The sequence below is a fragment of the Labrus mixtus genome, chromosome 23, assembly GCF_963584025.1.
Source record: "Labrus mixtus chromosome 23, fLabMix1.1, whole genome shotgun sequence".
Lineage (NCBI taxonomy): Eukaryota > Metazoa > Chordata > Actinopteri > Labriformes > Labridae > Labrus > Labrus mixtus.
Window position 1 is genome coordinate 7,665,046 of NC_083634.1, and position 14,902 is coordinate 7,679,947.

The following is a 14,902-nucleotide window of genomic DNA, read 5'->3' on the forward strand; positions in this document are numbered from 1 at the left end:
ACGCACTACCCATCTCTTCTGGTCACTTTGCTTGAGAAGTCTTTTCAATCAAACTAGCATCATCACTGTGTGTCCCTGAACGTTGTACACAGAGAAGTGGCTGGTTGCAATACACAACAATCGGGTGCGAATTTAAATCCCATTTGGTTGTCATGCAGTGGCTGATGGTGGCGGCTGCAACTGTGGTCTTGACGGTGCATGTCTCAGCTTTCTGCACTGGTGTATAGTACACAGCCCAAGCGTATGAAAAGCATGTCTGCTACATGGTATTTCGCCTTTGATACATGTTTAGATCATATTGTGATTAAAGTATTTATCCATCTATCTACATTAATGTTGTGACCAACCCATCAAGGCAGATGGCTGTCCAACTGGACTTATTTTTCCTGAAGTTTCTGCTTCTAAAAGAAGGTTTTCCCTTTAATAAATGCTAATGCTAGCTGTGGTGGGCATGTAGGATCACAGGAAATGTTATTAAAAATAGCTCTTTGTTTTCTGCAGCACATGTGAAATATGAAAAAGATTCTTAAATAATGTCAGCTGATACATTATCAGCTTGATGATATAGACCTAAAATACATCCATTCATTCAAATATAATGTTCTCACCATGTTCAGGCCGTAGTTTTAAAGTGGATTTATTTCTTTGTGTTGTTTCTCCAGGTGTGCGGAGAGCATGCTGTGCGTAGTGCCCGACATTTCGGCTTTCCGCGAGGGCTGGCGCTGGGTGCGGCAGCCGGTCCAGGTGCCCGTCACGCTGGTTAGGAATGACGGCCTCATCTACTCCACCACACTGACCTTCACTTACACGCCGGAGCCAGGGCCGCGGCCCCACTGCAGCGCCGCCGGAGCCATCCTGCGGGCCGGAAACTCCAGCCTGCTCAGCAACAGCAGCAGCCAGGACGCTGGCTCTGGCGTCTACGGCCCCAACAGCACCTCCAACGCGGGAGTCACGTCCTCGTCCTCCACCGCCGCGGCCGCTGTGGTCTCCTAACGCACACCGGGGGGGGCCACAACACAATATGCCTTGAGAGGAAACGTATCACAAGGCGTATAAAGACTATGGGAAATTATAAACAAAAAAAAAACTGACTCACTCTTTAAGTGCTGCGTTTGGATTTTGGATACAAAGGAGCTGAAATTGGCAGGAGAAGGGAGCAAACGCAGGGAAATATCTGAAGGAGGAGCAACATTACAACGTTTTCAGCAAATGGGAATACGCGGAAGAAAAAAAAAGTGCTCCTTGCCACGCTCCCCTCCCGTGGTTACTTTAGGGACCTGCCTTTCCAGTTTGTGGTGCTTAGAATGAGAGAAGTTCCTGCAGGCTCAGAGTACCAGCACCTTTCTACGGGGGGGGAAAAAAAACCACAACAACAATACATCCATTGTGTACAAAATATTCTCTTGAGAGGAAAAGTATATTTTTTGCACCGCCCAAAGCCCCTCCCACTTTTTGTTTATAAATATTTCTTTTTTTTTTTTTTTTTTTTTTGCCTTCTTTTGTGGTTCCCTAAAGGGCGGCTGGATGTAATGTTGTTGGAGGGAGCGCAAGGATGCAGAGGGACACACAGAAAACATGACGATGAAATAGTTTTTATGGACCAAGGATCTTGTATAAGCTTTAGTAAAGGTACATTTTTCTCCATACCTTTTTTGTATTAAACATATAGTACACTTTTGTTACCAAATAGTTTCTATTCTTCCTCTGAGCCCGGGCTTTGTTTCCCCCCTTTTTCAAGGTCCAAAAAACCCGGCCTGTATGTTATTGTGACCTTACAAAACGCCTGCTTTTTCAGTCTTTGGACTGACCTTTTTGTTGTTTTGATACTCTTTGCTTCTTCTCTTGGGGAAAAAAAATCTGAAGTCTGGGTTGTTTATTTACATCAGCAAAGTTGTTTTTTTTTTGTTTTTTTTTTAAATGGGGATTAACCTCAGAGGGCCTATGTTTTGTTATTGGTTTTTTTATGAAGTCTTTAAAAAGAAAAGCTTTAAGCAACGCCTCTGCCTTGCCTGCAATACTCAACATGTGCGCTACGTCTCCTTATACACATCAGTACATCTCACACGGAGCCATAGCAACGTTTGCAGAAAACGTCAGAAAGTAGACTTCCACGGTTACAAAAACAAGTCATCTTTAATGTACTTCAAAGATAGCCTTAGTACTGTTTATTCTTACTGTGCACACAGTCAGAAGGGTCACATATCTACAGTCATATCCTGTAATCTGTCGCTCTATTGGTCACTGTTAACGCATCAGATAACGTCGGGAAACCTAGCGAGGTGTCTTCCAAGTGTGTGCTGTACTTCTTCTGGCATTTAACTCCAAAAAGACTTTTCAATTTGATGTGGCCTTACTGATAACTTTAATTACTACAAAAAAAAACAACATCCTTCATGCTCTCTTATCTGCTGTTTACTCACCATGGAAGAACCTGTGCATAGCACAAAAACAAAAAACAAACGCCTCGCTTCCTATCACAGGAGCTCTGCTGTTCCCCGAGCTCATCGCTGCAGCTTCACTCTAAAGCAGCCTTCTGAAGGACATCTACGCCTTCTTTTGATGGTGTACAAGTACAACTACACCCGTCTTTTTTTATTATTATTCTCATGCGGTGCCCAGCACCTTTTCACTTTTGGTACAACGTCTCACGAGCGCCGTAAAAGCTCTTTTCAGCCTTCTTTTTTAAGAAAACAAACAAAAAAAAAATCTCCTGTAGTTTTATTATCTTTGCAGAAAAAAAAAACAAACAAAGCATGTGTTCATTGTTAAACTCGCTGTCCGAGTTAGTTGCACTCATTCGTATCCATGGCGACTGCTGCGTGTCCTGCAGGAGCATAAAGGCCTTTAAATGTGTATTGTCGAGGATGTGCGTTTCCCAAACATAACAGCAATATTGTACATGTCATTTCATTGTCTTAGTCCGCCTGAGCACTAGTTCACCAGCCAGCAAATCTGTATGTGTGTGCGTGTGAGTGTGTGTGTGTGCGTGTGTGTATGAGTGTATGAGTGTCATATGTAGTTGCTGTAATGGAATGAGTCAGACTCGCTCCATTTTAAAGAGTGCTCTCCAAAAACAAAGAAAAACCTTGAGATTCTTCCGGGGGTTTTCTGTCTTCCACCACGATCCAAAATGTCTGATGATTTTGGATAAACATTTTAAGGCAATACTTGTGAATTTTGAAGTATTACAGTACGACTGTATACACAACCGGCAAAACAAAATGAACAACGAGACTGTAACTTGAATGTCTGCTGAAAATGAAGTATTTTCTTCTTCCAAACAAAAAAACCCTTGAAATAGGAACAAAAAAGGATTCGCTTGCACCCTACCAATGTAAAAGAAATAGATTAAGTTATGCCCCCTTTACACTACCCTCGCCCACCTGTCAGTCATTAATGTTAAATGTTTTATATTGTAAAATTGATATTTTTTAAATTATTGGTACAAAGTCTCCCCCTTGTCTTACGTCAAAAGAAAAAAAAAAAAAGAAGAAAAGTGCATTATCGCCCATGCTGCCTAGGTCGGCCTGGGAGTGTATTTAACAAAAAAAAAAAAAGAAAAAGAAAGAGGCCACTGCCTGTCTGTCCCGGAAACCGTGGAGGATGTCGTCGGTGCTGCAGCGACAAGTGTAGCATCCAAATAAATTTCTGCGCTTCTTCCTGAACCCTTTACTCTGCAGGATGGAGGTCACAAAATCTTAACTGTAGATTTCTAACTTGAGTGTTTTTTTCCTTTTTTTTTTTTTTGTTTTTGTTTACTAGCTCTACATTAAGCGAGTTGTTTTTTTTTTTTTTTAACAAAGCCTCTGCATTTGCATCACACACACCCCCTCCCACTCTCCCTCCCTAGAGCCCCGATATTTTTGGGTTTTTGTTTACAAGTCGAGACGCCTCTTTACCTCCCCCCCCTCCCCCCCACCTTCCGCCTCTTCATCATCTCCTCACGCGAGTCTGAACAGAGCGGCTTTGTCACATTTGCTCAAGCTAATAAAGGGGGTGATGCATGCTGTTAGAAAGAAAAAGAAAAAATGTATCGCCTTGACAATCTGAGCTAGTTTACAGTTTGTTTTTTCTCTTAAAATAATGCTTTTAAGAGATTGGGAGGATACAGAAAGCATCAAAAGTGGTCAAAAATGTTACACGGCTTCTTCAAAACACGCTACATTAACCTAGCAACAAATAAACGCTATCACATTAGCGATGCTAACTGGTTTCTTTCTCTCTGTGTGTGTGTGTGTCTGGTCATATTTTGCTCTTCCAAAAGCAGCTGTTCTTTTTGTGTTTGTGTTTTTTTATAATGAGCTCTGAACAATGTATGTATCCTCTAATATGCCAAATGTCTTTTTTATAATGTAGTTTTCATGCACTGCTAAACAAAAACAGGGCAGAGTGAGAGGCAGCTTTAAACAAATACAAACAAAAAAAAGGAGTGTGGAGCCCTTCTCTGTCGCACTCAGCCTTACTTCTCCTTCAGACTATTTGGCTGTTTGCACTACAGAGCGCTAACCTTTCTCTTTTTTCTCGTACACATTTCATCCTCACTCTTTATCGCTCATGTTTATGTTTGTACATTTGGAGTCCCCCCCCCCCCCCTTCCTCCTCCTGTTTTTTTTTTTTTGTTTTAACACGCAGCCTGTTATGCTAGCTTTGCTACACTTGGATCATTTTTTTGTTGTCCCTCCTCCTCCACTACTTCTTCTTCTTCTTCTCCACTCTCTTTCACTCTCACTGTATCTGTGTATTATTCTAGTAAATGGTAAGCAGAGGTGTCATTGTGGTAGTTATACTCAGTGCTCAAAGGGTTGCTGATGGTAGAAACCTGTGCCGTTTGTAACATTTAGCAATAAAATACAAAGGGGACGTTGTTTTTTTTATAACATAACATTAGTTTTGTTTTTGTACATATTGCAGCTCCAGATCATGCTCAAAAATCTGTATGTCATTAAAATAAAAAAGGAGAAAAAAACTTGCAATATTGGCATAAAAATGAAAAATAAAAAAAGTGATATCAAATCTCACGTTGTGTGTGTTTTTAAGAGGCATCAACTGATTTAAGAAAACAAAAACAACAGATGTGTCCTTTTTAAACCATTTTCTTCCTCTTCTTCTTCCTCGTCCTCCCAGTTACAGTTGAGTGTATCCCAGCGGCTGCAGGGTGAAGGGGATCACGTGTTTGTCCAAATGGATCTCTTACCGCTGGGAAGGAGTCCCAACAGATTTTCAAACTCTCTCTCTCTCGCTCTCTCTCTCTCTCGCTTTTCTTGGCTCTGATGCCCTCTGTCCTTCTTGACTCACTTTTATTAAAAGCCGTTAAAAGCTCCAAGTTTCTCTACCATGAGTCACTGCCGACAGTAACAAACTGGGAACTCGAGGTCTTATATGTTCAAAAAGACGGTATGTTATTCAGAATAGAGCTGTGTGTTTGTACATAACAAAAAGAAAAATCACAATCATGTGTGAAAAAAAGTCTCTGGGATTACATTCAATCATATGTTCAACAGGATCTCTGTCAGATTAGGCACGGTATGCATTAAAAGAAATCTTTCAACAACAAAAAAAATACAAAAAAAACACTTGCTACATAAATGCTGCTGTTTTTAACTGCTAGAATCAATGAGGAGGGTAATGCTGGGAATTCACTGTTTGAAGAGAGAGGATACAGGTGGGAAAAGTCTCACTAAATGATAAGGCCTGTCTCCTTGCCACAGTAAACACGCACACATACACAAACACACACACACACACAGATTAGGTCAAGGACAAGGGCAAAACTGTGCTTAAGGACTGTTTTGAAACTGCCGAGTACAGATAACTACAGTGTGACAGGCAGCCAATCCTGAAAATAGCAGAATAAGTACTCTTTAAAAAGAACTTGAAAATAAATATAAGGAACCAATCAGGCCATTATTTTATTTTTTTAAGATAACTGATCCTCATTTCCTGTTAACATTTCTTTCTGAATCTGTTTCAACAAATTGTGGCAGTTATGTCTATAAAGAAAAGGAAAATGTTTGATTTATGTAATCCTAAATGTGCGAGCAGGAAAAACAAGCTAAATAAAATAAATTGCTTTCGCTCTACATTCAGGATGGCGCTCGATACAGGGTGCTATTAGCTTAGCTTAGCATACAGAGCATTAACTGATACAGCTGAATCGTTTCACTGCCTCTGTGTGAATAAGGATGAAAAAAATATATGGAAAATGTTAACACTTATCTTTAGAGGTTAGCAGCTCTTAGCTAGTAGTTTCCTGCTACCACTCTTGTTTATCGCTAAGCTAACTCCACCTACGCTCTACCTTAAAGACCTGATAGTGGTATCAATGTAATCACCATGTTCTTAAAAAATAATGAGGGCATTTATGGCTGCCTTAAAAGTCGGAAAATTACATAAAAAACTAAAACATGGGCTGGTCCTCATCATAGCAGTCGTTGGTTTGGTCGGACTTTGGCGCTTTGACGAACAAACAACGCAACAAAAACAAAGGCAGACCTAGGAGTAAACTAGCTTCATCAGAGTTTATTTACACCCTTTAAATTGTATTTTGACAAGCTGATCCTTGAATAAAGGAGACCAGGGTTGGTTGTAACAGTGTGTCTTTCTCACAGCCAAACTAGAGGGCGCTATTTCATCATGTCTACACTTACAGAATTACACCTGGAATCTTTTCATTTGCTAGCTTAACAAATATGGTAGCTAAGATAAAACCTTTAAAAAAGTCAGATAGGGTTTGTTTTCTATGATGGTGAATACACTTGGTGGTAAAATAATGTATGCTTTTTCACCCTCTTGTGGCTGTTGTATTCATTGTCCCTGTTTTTCTGTTCAACAGGTGATAATGATTGTTTTGCTAATGGCCAAACTTCAGAAAAGACTGCTTGTCTCCAGCTATATTTGCCTGAAGATGATCTTTTCGGATCGAAACGTTACCCTTAATAAAGTTGCTCTTTGGGAGCTGAACAGTGTGCAGACCTTTCTCTTTTTTTCTGCAGGTAAAATAATTTATACAAATAACATCACAATTTAACCCATTACTTAAAAGAATGGCTGTTTTAAGATTTAGATTTGTATTAATAATGTGAGAGTGAAACGTGTGACAACCAACCTCTATCTCCCCTATATTTTGCCTAATGCATTTTGTTCCATGAAAAAGAAACTGTATGGAAAGACAATTGGACCTTTATTCAGCTCTGAATGGTTGTGGTAGGGGAACGACTTCAAGTGAGTTAATGAGTGTCAGACTTTTTACTTTTCTGCTTCCTTTCAAGGCTTCATATTTACTGACTCCACCCTGGATTCTGCAGACTTTTGGGAAGTATATTCAGTGTGTGGATCAGTTGTGAGAGCACTGTAAGTACAGCACTTCTACTCCACTTCAACTGTTGTACCCATGTCATGTCAAACTCCAAGCAAAAGCAAAGTAGCTTCTCATAAACGACAATAAGCACTGAGAGGGCTTTACCTCGTTTGCACCCAGGCCTATGCACTCGCAAACACACACACACTCACACACACACACACACACACACACACACACACACACACACACACACACACACACACACACACTCGCATCAATCCATTTTAAGTCAGCTCACTCCAGGCTGAGGCTCGGATCCCGGTGTAGGTGAAGCGTGTGCTGGCTCCGCTTGGCGGGGTATGACCGTTCTGCTCATTGGAATTCCCCCCCACTCTAGATCTGTCCCCTTTAGCCGTTCCAGTTCCCGTTGATCTGCCTAAGCCTCCACTTCCTCCGCCTTTCCGCCTCAAACAGCTGCAGCAGGTGAACGTAGCCAGCATGCCCTTACGGAAGCGCTTGTTCATGAAGCAGTAGATGATGGGATTGACGCAGGCCGAGGTGTAGGAGAGCAGGTGGATGAAGGAGATCGGAGCACCAGTGAGGCGGTAGGCCGAGCGCCTGTCGAACGCCTGCCAAGCGTTGACCACAAAGACGGGAGTCCAGCACAGGAAGAAGAGGAAGACAATGACCAGGAGCATGCGGATCACGCGTTTCTTGGCCATCAGGTTCGCCGTAGAGCTGCTGCCGCACACTCGGCTCATCGCGAGCTGACTGCTGGAACTGGGTAAGTTGCCTGTGATGCTCTTTTTTTTGGTCGGCGGCAGATAACAGCCGTCATTGTCACCGGTTTTGATGCTGCCAGTGCTGGATTGTCTGTCTGTCAGGGGAGAGGGTGTGAGAAGAAACAATATAGAGTGAAAGATGCAATTGTATCACCAAGATAAAAAGCAGGCAATGGCAATCCTAGAAGCAAGGGCTGCTATTCATGAAAGTATTTTCCTGAGTTACATTTGCTCAAATCTTCTGTGATTAGTTTTAGTAAAGATAAACATCTCTTTGTTGTGGCCTTATGTCCTTTTCAATTAGATTATGCAAAGAAAAATTACCAGGGCTTTGCCCTTAAAAAGAGATTCTTGCTTCATACCTCTGCTGGATTTCCTGTTGGATAACTCAAATTTGATGCCCCGGTACAGCTCTAGGGAGATGAGTCCATAGGCTGTCATCATGACGATCCCAGGGATTAGGAAGAGCAGCAATAACAGGGACACATACCTGCGAGGGGGGAATTTGGGGGATGTAAGTTGATGCATCAAATTATAATCAAGCCCCGAGCAAAGCCACTCTGCAAATATTATAAACCTCTGTCCTTGAATTGAAAGAAGAAGAAGAAAATATGGACGAGACTTTTCTTATTTTCAGGATGATAACTGAATTTTTTTTTTTTTTTACAAACTCAAGACATAAAGAAGGGTCAGTTACGTCATGCTTGAAGTTTTTCCCCACGTGGTCGTCTCACACCAGCAGAACCAGACAGGGAAAATCATTCAACGGGGCAACTGAGTGCAAAGACACCCTGCTGGGAAAATAAATGTATGAAGCTTCTTATTGCACTTATTTGCAGCTCACCAGGACTGCTGGATGACATCATTGGGCCAAACCAGGCGGCACATGTGCCCCGTGCTGTTGTTGAGGCGGGTGAAGGGCTTTAGGGTGCTAGAGATGGGGTAAGGCAGCATCAGGATGAAGGATGCCACCCAGGTAGCAGTGATGACCTTCGCAGCGTGGGATTTGGTCTGCCATGTCCTGGAGGTCAGTGGGTTGCAAATGGCGCTGTAGCGCTCCAGAGAGATGGCCACCAGGTTAAATGTAGAAACACTTACCGAGACACCTGCACAGATCAGAAAATCCAAACATAGATTATAGGCAATATGTCAGTGTTGAGATCTGATTGGCTAAGACATGTGAAGTATACAGGCTTCAATAACTCACAAACAAGAAAATAGTTTATGTTAAACATTTAAACCAAATCATCATAAATAATTTCACGTATTTAACACAAACACCATAGATACTTTTTGTTAATTCCTTGAAGAGAGTTAGAAGAAAATATTGATATGACTCTAATTTCTGTACAGTAAATAAGAATGTACAGCCAGGAGATAGTTAGCTTAGCTTAGCATAACAAATTAAAACTAGGAGAGAAGCAAGTCTAGCTCCGAAGATGAAAAATAACAGTTATAGACAATTCAAAATTCACCAAACACACATGTTAAAGAAAAAAAAAGTAAGTTTTATTGAGTGAGCTCCCAGTTATCAAAGCTAACTTTGCTAGCTTTTGCTAGCTAATTTTCCGTGAACAAACATGATTGTGGAAGTCTCTGTATATTTGTATTTAGTAAAGGAATTAACAAAACATGTCAAATTGAGTGTGAGACCAGAAGACCAGGATCACTCTCATGTTTGTGCAGTTTATAGCTAACCGCTAACTTTGAGAAACTGTGAGCTCCATACAAGCTAAAATTTGCAGACACACTTGCAAACAATTCACTTACAAAACATGTAATATCTCTTGATATTCTTTATGTTGAAATTGAATTTTTACAACAAGAGAACAGTTGACTTAGTTTAGTTTAACGTACATCTGGAGTCTTGGGGAAACAGCCAGATTTTTGAAAATTGCACGTTACAGGTAGCGGTGATGCTAAGCCAACTGGCTGATAGCTAAAAAATGTTTAATACTATGCGTGAGTTGTTTTGATCTTTTGTCTAATTCTTAGCATGAAAGTAAGAAGGTCCTTTGTTTTTTTCATAGTGGTCGTTTGATTAAGAAAACTCCAGATTAAACCCCTCATTTGGCAAGAGACGAGATCACGAAACAGGGGGCAACAGCTAGCCTTGCTCTAGCTACAGCCAGGAGCCAGTTAGCTTAGCTTTACAACAACATGTATACCATAATATGACACGTCTTCTCTACAGTTTAGTAAAGACTAACCTGAGGAATATTGTGTAACCTTCAGAGGTGCATGTTAGTACATGTTTACCTTATAGACAGAGCCATAACTACCATTTACACTAATGTCAGTCTTAATAAGCTAAGCAGAACTAACTGGATCCCTTGCAGTAGCTTCATAATAATCAAAAACACATGTTTACTAAACGGCTATGGTACATTAATGTCTGGTCACATCAAATGTAACTGCTGAGCAGTGACAGCATCCTGTGCTGCTGGTTACTGAATCAGCTTAAACACAGACAGTAACAAAAACAAGAAGAGCTATAAATACAAATGATCACATCACGCAATCGGAGAGGAGGGACACATAAACAGATAAACGTATGAACAAATGAGGTAATTATACTGGATGACAGCGCTCTGATCTCACTGAGCAGTTAAACTGAGCAACAGGAAGTGCTAAGAACATTGAAAATCAGATTTCCTGGCGGAGTTGTTATTGGATGAAAATGAAATATTGATAAAAGAGTATCATCTGTATGACTACACAGTAGCTTATTACAAAGCTCCGAGCAGAACCAGAGGATTTTTTTTTTTTGTAAATCATTAAATTATGATTTGGTATAAAAATTGACAACTGCAATGGGCATCATTTTTTAAAGTTTTGAAGCAGATCATGAAGTGTTTTTACTCGTAATAAGCTGTCTTACATTCAGCATCTTTGTCTAGATGGCCTGCAGAAAAGCTTTTAGATTAAGGGTTGAAATGCTAATATTTTTCTGTTACCATTTGCCCTTAACACAGTTTTATTACATGGATTAAAGGTCCCATATTATGCTTTTTCTGGTTTTATATGCTCTTTAGTGTGTTTTCCTGTGGGGTATGACCGTGACCGTGTCCTGTGCATGTTTAGGCACATCTATGTGCAAAAATTCAAAGTCTGCGTAAACGCGGCTTCTCTTACGTCCTCCTGTTAGCTGCAGCATTAGCTGCATGTAACACTCGGTTCTAGCCCCCCTCAAAAAAAATTGCCAGTGTGATGTCTTGTCAGTGTGAGATCACTGATCTAGGTCCATTGGCTCGTTGTGGCAAGCCCAGCAGCTCATGTAGCACGCCCGTTAACTTCTGTAGCACGCCCACGATATGCCGTAGCCTGCGGTAGCACAGTAGTGCTAAAGTGCTAATGTTTTTGCTCCCCTCGGAGCCAGAGTGGCTGCATTCACAATATGGTAAAAGGGGCGTGACATTTCCGAGAACCGTGCTGAGCGACTGACCAATTACGGCAGAGCCGACAGGCCGACCAATCAGATCAGACTTGGCACACTTGAACGTGGGCACTTCAGAGCCTTAGAGAGAGAGTCAGAAGCGAGCCGGTGCATGGAGCGGCAGTACATGAAAACAGACACTTTTTTCGGACTTTAGCTATTGTGAACATACTTTAGTACGTACATAGATTAAATATACAAACCCCAAAAAGGGCAGAATATGGGCTCACAACACACAACATCTATCCATTTGGCTGCACCAAAACTTCAACATACCTTATATGCAAATGTTTTCATCTTGAGAGTTAAACTACTTGACACAAGATATCTCCAACATAAATGTGCTTTTATCAGTATGTTTTATATGTGAGGATATAAAGAAAGAGTGACAACATGAAAAAAAATCAGCTAAATAGTAAATGGACTTGAGCTTGTGTATCGCTTTTCTAGTCTTCTGACTACGCGTCTCACCTACTCATTCTCACCCTGATGGCAGTGGTTGCTATGTAGTGAGACCATCAGAATGAACTAATCCCATACATATGCATTCATACACCGACGAAGCAGCGGGGGATAAGGGTTAAGTGTCTTGCACAAGGACACATCGGACATGTGTCTGCAGGAGCTGGGGATCTAACCCTCGACCTTCCGGTTGAGAGACGACCGACTCTACCAACTGAACCACAGCTCAAGACTATAGATTAATATCCCCTGAATCTCTCACATATTTTTTTTTTATCAAAAGAAACACTTTAAAAACTACAACAACAACCCCCGTAAACTACCTCCAAAACTGCAACTAGCTCCGAAGCTTATAGGGAATAACATAGGAGCTGGTTGAGACCAAAAACAAACAAAAAAAAAGGCTGAAAGAGAATACTACATTTCCCAGAAACAACGACTGCAACTGCTTGCTAGTTGGCCATATAAAGATTAAATTGTTTGTTGTTTTCAAAACTTCATTGGTCAGAAAAATACAATTAATGCAGATAACTGTTAATCACTTTCACCACATTTTTTATGCATATTGGACCTAATTGGATTGTGTGTATCGCTTTAGAAATCTGCACACAAGTTCGTCTGTTCAGCAAAAAAATAAAAAAATTAAAACAAGTCAAGGGAAAACAGCACATATCTTTCTGGAGGGGCCTTTATACTCCTCATTATGTTTCCATCTGATTTGGAATAAATTGCATTCTTTGTTTGTTAGCTATGCCAATGATGAATAAAAATGTAAGTATTTCTGAATTGATACATCCTGGAATAATACATGGACACAACGGACTATGGGTTGCACAAAAATAGGAAACAAAGTCAACTGTGAAAAAATTTAACTGTTGCAATAAATTTGGCCTCAGGTACAACTACACGTTCTGACAACACATGTTTCCTCTGACCGGAGTGGTTTATTTTTAGCTCAGGCTCATTAAACCACAGGAGCATTTGGACACGCAGTGATATGCATCTTAAGCACAACATGGCCTGAAATGACTTTCATTTTGCCTCTCCATTTCAGTGCAATTATAATCACACAAAAACAACAACAATTGTCCAGCTGATTTATTTTCTTCTGAAATGAGCATGACATCAACCACAAGAGAGCCATAAAAGGGTTTCAGTGAAGCATCAGTGAAACATTTTTACATACTTACGTCAAGCTTTAATTGCAAAATTGGAAAAAATGTGGCCTGCTTTCAACTGATTTCATTTCCCTTTATAAAGTTGACCACAATCAGCTTTGAGGGATAATGATAAATTCAGGAATCAATCAAATGGTCAAATTTGTGGTTTGTTAAGGCTGATGTGGGACCAATGTATTTTAACTGAAAGACCCCTGAACGCCCGTATGATGGATATTCCTTAAATTCGCCTCACCCATGAAGTACATGACCAACTTGCAGATCCCGGTGCCAAAGATGAAGTCCCTCATGAGGTTGGGGATGAGGGTGAAGGGGATGCAGACCAGGGACACCATCAGGTCGCTGACGGACAGGGACAGCAGGAACAGGTTGGTGACGGTCCTCATGCGCCTGTTCCTCACCAGGACGGCGACGATGAGGCTGTTGCCCAGGACGCTGAGGAGAAAGATGAGGCTGTAGAGGACGATCCGAACCGTCTGGTTGATATCTGAGAGCAGTTTAAACAGGGTAGGGGGGGAGAGAAGACTCTTGGTATGTTAATCTGTATATGTGTCCTATTTTGACCCGTATTCTCACATAAAATTGAACTCTTCTGCAAAATATCTCCAATATTACCAAATAATTGACAAAATACAAGTTGTATCTCTTATGTTGTCACAATAAAATATCTGAATTCTTACGTTCTTTCTTTTAGATTTAAACTGTACAAATGCGCATAATGTGTTCTTTTTAATTCTCGATCCTGTTGCCATAAATTGCGTAATGGCACTTTTTTCCCTCTTGACATTGGCAGACCGAGGGTGCAGTGACAACATATGTGTCACCACTAACATAACACTGCATTAGCCTTCTGGAGGACTTGGGCCATGTGCGTAATGCGCACTGACACACAAAGAATGCCCAAAGCAGTGGCTCTTTTTTTTTGCATAAACTGTAGATAAATGGTTTGATTAGGAACACAGTCTACGTCTATAACATCGTATTTAAATACACCGATCTACTATAAGAAAATATATATTTGATAGCATTCGTTGGTGATGTAAAATAAATTGATTCACTGTACCTTTAGGTTCTGGTGAAGGGTCCTGCTCGCTCTCGCACTCCGAAATATTCCTGATGCCCAAATGACATAAAATCTTGTTTAGGTCGGTTGAATTGAAGATATCAGGCGGAGTGAAGGTCTCCATTTCTTTTCCTCTGCTACAGACTCAAGTGCAATAAGGCATACGAGGAGAATTGGGCATCATACTCCTGTGAGAGAGAAAAATACTCCAACTTGAGAGTGGATGGATGTTATTTAAATATTCCTCCTCTGTCGGCTAAGGACAAATAATTCAAACTATTCTCTAGAAGTGTCTGTGCGCTCTCAGGCTGTTTGTCTGGTGCGGTGCGCTCTCCTCGTGCCTAACATTTCTGCTGACAACATGTGGACGGGTCGCATTCTTGAGCGCTCAGCCCGCCCCCCCCCCCCCCCCCCCCCCCATCCCATTTTCCCCCTAGCTGACTTTAATATGCATACCTGACTTATGCATAAAATACTTAAAGGTGAATCATAACATTTTGGTGCATATCAAACTTTACGTCAAGGTGCATAAATGTCATTAAGGTGCACAATGACTTAAGTTTGCATCATTGACTTTAAGGTGCTAAAAATACATTAAGGTGCATTACTGACATTAAAGTGCTACACGTTAAAGGGCATGAAGGCATTTAGGTGCATAACTAATATAAATATATATTCAGG

General features: G+C 40.9%; 3 protein-coding genes across 4 annotated transcripts in view; 1 reads left to right on the top strand and 2 right to left on the bottom strand.

Moving 5' to 3' along the window:
- The window catches only part of rbpjb (recombination signal binding protein for immunoglobulin kappa J region b), a 55,274-nt gene extending 51,778 nt beyond the window's left edge, over nt 1–3,496 (top strand). The window contains exon 11 of the mRNA XM_061031950.1: nt 663–3,496. Coding sequence (XP_060887933.1) covers nt 663–993 — 331 coding nt within the window. The 3' untranslated portion in view covers nt 994–3,496. The remainder of the gene's footprint in view (nt 1–662) is intronic.
- The window catches only part of tm4sf5 (transmembrane 4 L six family member 5), a 394,180-nt gene that overhangs the window by 233,231 nt on the left and 146,047 nt on the right, over nt 1–14,902 (bottom strand). The gene's annotated exons all lie outside the window — the stretch shown is intronic.
- cckar (cholecystokinin A receptor) lies at nt 4,863–14,593 on the bottom strand. 2 transcript variants are annotated; one of them, XR_009666849.1, is made up of 6 exons: nt 14,222–14,593; nt 13,394–13,645; nt 8,927–9,188; nt 8,445–8,572; nt 7,514–8,177; nt 4,863–7,479 (listed from the first exon to the last, which is right to left on the bottom strand). XR_009666849.1 is itself a non-coding variant. In XM_061031951.1 (5 exons), exons 1-5 carry the CDS (start codon nt 14,343–14,345, stop codon nt 7,585–7,587), a joined length of 1,359 nt encoding a protein of 452 aa, XP_060887934.1. In that variant the 5' UTR covers nt 14,346–14,593; the 3' UTR covers nt 4,863–7,584. The 2 variants fall into 2 exon arrangements, 1 of the variants encoding a protein (XP_060887934.1); XM_061031951.1 differs by having other exon boundaries at nt 4,863–8,177.

Excerpts from the sequence above, each read along its gene's own strand:
- cckar (XM_061031951.1), bottom strand. The coding sequence starts at position 14,345 with ATGGAGACCTTCACTCCGCCTGATATCTTCAATTCAACCGACCTAAAC. Across the intron at positions 9,189-13,393 it reads GTTGGTCATGTACTTCATGG|GTGTCTCGGTAAGTGTTTCT; the intron begins GTGAGGCGAATT and ends TGATCTGTGCAG. Across the intron at positions 8,573-8,926 it reads GATGTCATCCAGCAGTCCTG|GTATGTGTCCCTGTTATTGC; the intron begins GTGAGCTGCAAA and ends CCCCCCTCGCAG.